General features: G+C 55.9%; 1 protein-coding gene across 1 annotated transcript in view; it reads right to left on the bottom strand.

Moving 5' to 3' along the window:
• Positions 1-4,894, bottom strand: part of LOC101660299 (SH3 and multiple ankyrin repeat domains protein 2) — a 283,278-nt gene that overhangs the window by 150,775 nt on the left and 127,609 nt on the right. The window contains exon 6 of the mRNA XM_045297137.1: positions 647-675. Coding sequence (XP_045153072.1) covers positions 647-675 — 29 coding nt within the window. The remainder of the gene's footprint in view (positions 1-646; positions 676-4,894) is intronic.

Here is a 4,894-nt window from a genome sequence, read left to right as displayed (position 1 = left end):
GGGGGCGGGGGCGGGAGCAGGAGTGGGGGGTGGGACAAGCCGCCCTCTTTGAGGTGATAATTTAAGGCTGCATAGGTGGCCTCTTAGCAGAACATTTGTATGTGTGTATGTATATGTGCATGCATACATGTATATGGGTATGTATAAGCGCACACACGTACATGTATGTAGACACACGTGTACATGTATAAATGCAGGTGTGTACCTGCATGCATCTGTATGTACATGCACACACATATGTGTACATGTAGATACATGTGCATACATACACCTGTATGTGTATATATGCACACATATATGTATACGTACACCCGTTTATGCAGATGCATGTTTGTGTGTATGTGTACATGCATTTATGTGTGCATACAATATGTGTATATATATACAAAAATAAAAATATATGCGCACACACGTGTATATATGTATGTGTATATGTGTGTATGTATGTATATATATTACATATATACTTATTTTATAGAAACCCAAAGGTTCCCATTTGGCTGAGTGCTCACAGCCTCCTGCTGGCACAGCAATACTGTGTGGTCACCCGGTCACCGCCCCCAAATGTGTGGGGTAAGAGGACAGAAAGGGACTGGCCATCTGCATGGACCACATGGCCTTCTCACACCCAGACACCCCCCCCCACCAGCCGAGCCGTGCTGCAGCTGAAGGAGGCTGGGGAGGGGAAGCGCAGAAGGGGGGCTCTCCCAGCGGAGGCCACAGCAGCCCCGGAAGGAGGTAGACAGAGCTGGAGACAAGTTCCAGAGGGTTGGCCCTGGAGTGGCCTGGGGTACAAGGTGGGCAGATCCTGCTGAGGTCTCGGCTGGGACCCAGAGCCATTGGGGCTCCTTATGATCACTGAAAAGCTGGCCCCGCAGAAGTTGGGGAGCAAGTTGGGAGCATGGGTTTGGGTGTCCGCAGAGCAGGGGGGTGAAAAGGTGCAGGGTAGCCTGGGCAGGGGCGGTGAGGGCTGTGCTTACAGTGACCGGGGGCCCTGGGGCATGGGGGCAAGACTGACACTTCTGTCAGACCCAGAGTGCCCTGGGCAGGCGAGGGCCAAGGCGAGCATGAAGCTGAGAACCTGCTGGGATTCAACCCCTGGGACCCCACAGAGATGCCCACCGGAGGGTCTGTGCCTACAGCTCTCCAGCCATGCCCTCTTGCCCAGGGCCATGGCCTACACTGCCCAGCCCCACCCAGCTCAGTGCCAACCCCACCCTGCACTCCGGGCACCTGCTCCTCTCGGCCTCCAGGGCTCCAAGCTCCAGTGGCTCCGAGCTGCTCCTCTAACACTGGGCTTCGGGGGGCAATGGGGCGACATCTTCTCGTGACAGCTTCTGGGGTGCATGGGCCATTTCCCTAAGGCCATTCATCTAGCCCTGATCCCTTAGCAGGGAGTGCTCTGCAAGTTATGCTCCCCGCCCCCTCCCACTGATGTCCTCTCCTCCTTCCCTGGGTTGATTTGCCCAATGGGGCCTGTCCCCTCAACAAACCTCACCTGCAGTTCCCGACCCACCCTCGGATTGCTCATCCCTGCCTATGACCACACCCGTCTTGCCTCAACCCCAAAGGCTCCACGGCTCCCCCTCTATCTGGCCTTCTCTCCTTCCCTCCCTGGCAGCCTGGGTTTGAATCCCATGTGGGCATCAACCAGCTTAGCTCCTTAGAGCCTCTCCTTCCCAGCCCTGCAGGGCGGGGCCGATAACAACTGCCTAGGAGGAGCCCTGGGGGCCTAATGCTTTCCTTGCTGAGCTGCTACCTGCAACGTCAGCAGTTCAAAACCACCAGCCGCTCCACTAGAGAAAGATGAGGCTTTCTACTCCTGTAAAGAGTTACCGCCTTGGGTTGCTGTGCATTGGCATAGACTCGACGTCAGTTGAGGTTGTTTTTTGAGAGTTTGAATCTCCCTGGGGGTGCTGTGGGTCAGGCACTGGGCTGCTAACTGCCAGGTTGGTGGTTCAAACCCACCAACCGCTCCTCAAGACAAAGGTGAGGCTGTCTGCTTCTATGAAGACTGGCAGCCTCCGAAACCCCGTAGTAGAAGGTCTCTGTGAGTCAGAAACAACTCCATGGCCTTGGGTTTGGGCTGGTGCCCCCAAGGGCCTTTGCTACTGAGCTGAAGAACCCGTTCTTGGGGGCCAAGAAGAAGGGCTCACGGGGTGCTGATGAAAGTCCCCAGCCCGAAAGCACAGTTTCACTCTCTAAGGAGCAGCAGGAGGCGGGAACCGACTCGACACACATGGGTTTGCCGTGAGCGGGGATGGTGTTCAGTTTGGCGTTTGGTTCTGCTGCCCCCTCTGTGGTGCTGAGGGCTCTCAGAACTTCAACTGTGGTGGTCCTCGCCAGGGCCTCCCACCGTTCCCCAGCTCAGACCCGTTCCGGCCCTCTGAGTGATGCTCCCTTCGTCTGTCCTGCACACCCCAGCTGCTCCAGTGACCCCACAAAGGGCCCTCTGAGGGCACTCGCCCTGAGGGCTCCTCTGAACCTTTCCCCAGCCTGTCGGAACCCTTCCCACCACCAGCCCAGGAACTGGCCAAGCTGAACTGCCAGGCCTGCAGGGCAGGCGTCACACGCCGCCCTGCCCCTCCTGGGCCCTCCCTCTCAGGCACACACCTGCTCAGGGGAGGGTGGGATGGGGTGTTCCAGTCTGTGCTGGTTTGAACACCCCAAATCTGGAACGCTGGCGTGTTCCTTCACCTGGTTTCTGAGCAGGACAGGAGGGCGCTCACTAAACGTGGCTCCTGGCTTAGGAACCCAAGGAGCCTGGTGGCATCGCGGTTACGAATTGGGCTGCCACCCGTGAGGTCAGCAGTTTGAACCCACCAGCTGCACTGCCAGAAACACACGAGGCTTTCACTCCTGTCAAGAGCGACAGTCTCGGAAACCCACAGGGGCAGTTCTACGCTGTCCTGCAGGGCCGCTAGGAGTCGCTGAGGACAGGGTTCTATTCCCATGAGTCTGGTGTCGACCCATTCCCACTTAGAGTTGTATTTTTTCAGGCCTTTAGCAACCTGATCTGCATGTGTCTTTGGGGGGAGGGAGCATGTCTGTGTGGTGACAGGCCACGGGACCCCCAGCATCTTGTGCCTTGCAGCTCTCTGCATGGAGTACAGGTTCCTAGCGATAAGATGTCCCCACCTCACGCTAAGCCCTGCTAAAAAAGAAAAGAAAAGAAAAAGATGTCCCTAAGTGTGGTAGGCCCTCACCTGAGTACATCATAAGTCAGGGATAACCTGTCCCTGGAAGACTCCCAGGGCCCTCACTTCCCTTGCACACTCCCTCTTCCCACCTGCAGCAGCAGGCACCCAGCCCTGCCAAGCACAGTGGTGCAGGTTGGGCACACAGCAGATGCCATCACATTGCTGCCCTTGTTGCAGGATCCATCAACTCATCGCGACGCAGCGTGACCACATGGGGATGCAGCATGAGGCCCCCAAGCTGTCATCTCTAGGCACACGGAATCCCCAGACCTTACTCCCTGGGAGCCACTGGGGCAGCAGGGCAGCACTTCTCTAGGGACCGCCGGAGCTCTCGGGGCCATGTTTGCTGCTGCCGCCAGGGCCACGGAGTCGGCTCCGACCCACATCGACCCTACCCACCAGAGAAGGAGCTACTGCTCGGTCCGCACCCTCCTACAATGAACCGCTCCTGGGCCTGAGCTACATGAACCTGAAGACCAAGCCTGCCGAGCGAGGCCCAGTGGATTCCGACTCAGGCCCCTCGGGACAGGGAAGGACTTCCCCAGAGGGGGCTCAAGGCTGCAGCTCGCTACAGAGGCCAACGGCCACATCTTTTTTTCAAGAAGCCACTAGGGCAGCGGCTCTCAACCTGTGGGGCGTGACCCCTTTGGGGGTCGAACGACTCTGTCACAGGGGTTGCCCGATTCATCACAGTAGCAAAATAACAGTGATGAAGTAGCAGCAAAATGAATTTTATGGTTGGGGGTCACCAGCACATGAGGACCTGTATGAAAGGGTCGAGGCATGAGGAGGTGGAGAACCACTGCTCTAGGTGGATTCAAACGGCCGACATTTAGGTTAGCAGCTAAGCTCTTGATCACGGAGCCAGCATCAAAAACCAAAACAACAGAGAAGTGGGTGAAGGGAGACATCGGTCAGTGTAATGTATAAAAATTTTTAAAATAAATGATCAAGGGTTCATGAAGGAGGGAAGGGAAAATATGAGGAGCTGATGCCAACGGCTCAAGTAGAAAGAAAGTGTTTTGAAAATGATGATGGCAACAAATATACAAATGTGCTTGATACCATGGACATACGTATGGATTGTGATAAGCGTTGTACAAGCCCCCAATAAAAATAATTTTAAGAAATCAGAAAACAAAACAAAACCCATCTGCCGTCGAATCAATTCCGACTCATCGTGACCCCAGGTAGGCTTCCTGAGAGTGTAAATCTTTACAGGAGCAGCCGGCCCTACCTTCCTCCTGCTGCCACGGATCTATCTATATATTAAGGATGGTGATTTCCCTGCAGAGGGAAGGGGAGGGTCCAGAGGAGGGCATGGCACCCTTAGGAGCCGTCACCAAGTACACAATCCTTCTGTGCTGGAGGGTCAGTGCGGGAGGGTCGTACCTTCTTTGGGGGAGACCCAGGCCCATTCCCACTCAGGACACCCCCTGAGGAGCCACCTCCCTTCTGTCTGTGTGAGGTGAAGCTGACCAAGTTTCAGGAGAGAGTCCACACTCAGAGGGCCAAGGAACAAAGGGCCAGCAGTCCGCTTCAGAAAGCCAGCCCATGAGCCACAATGGTCTGGTCTGTGAGGGCTCATGGGGATGGCGCAGGACTGTGGATCACCTGGAGTCAGGGCCAGTGTGAGGGCACCTTACAATCACAACAACAGTACAGCTACTTAGGAGGCCGCTGAGCAGACAGAG

The sequence above is a fragment of the Echinops telfairi genome, unplaced genomic scaffold (genome assembly GCF_000313985.2).
Source record: "Echinops telfairi isolate 266 unplaced genomic scaffold, ASM31398v2 ScPeMD7_7417;HRSCAF=8455, whole genome shotgun sequence".
Taxonomy (NCBI): domain Eukaryota; kingdom Metazoa; phylum Chordata; class Mammalia; order Afrosoricida; family Tenrecidae; genus Echinops; species Echinops telfairi.
Note: the sequence above shows the minus strand (reverse complement) of the source record. Positions and strands in the feature narration are given on the sequence as shown.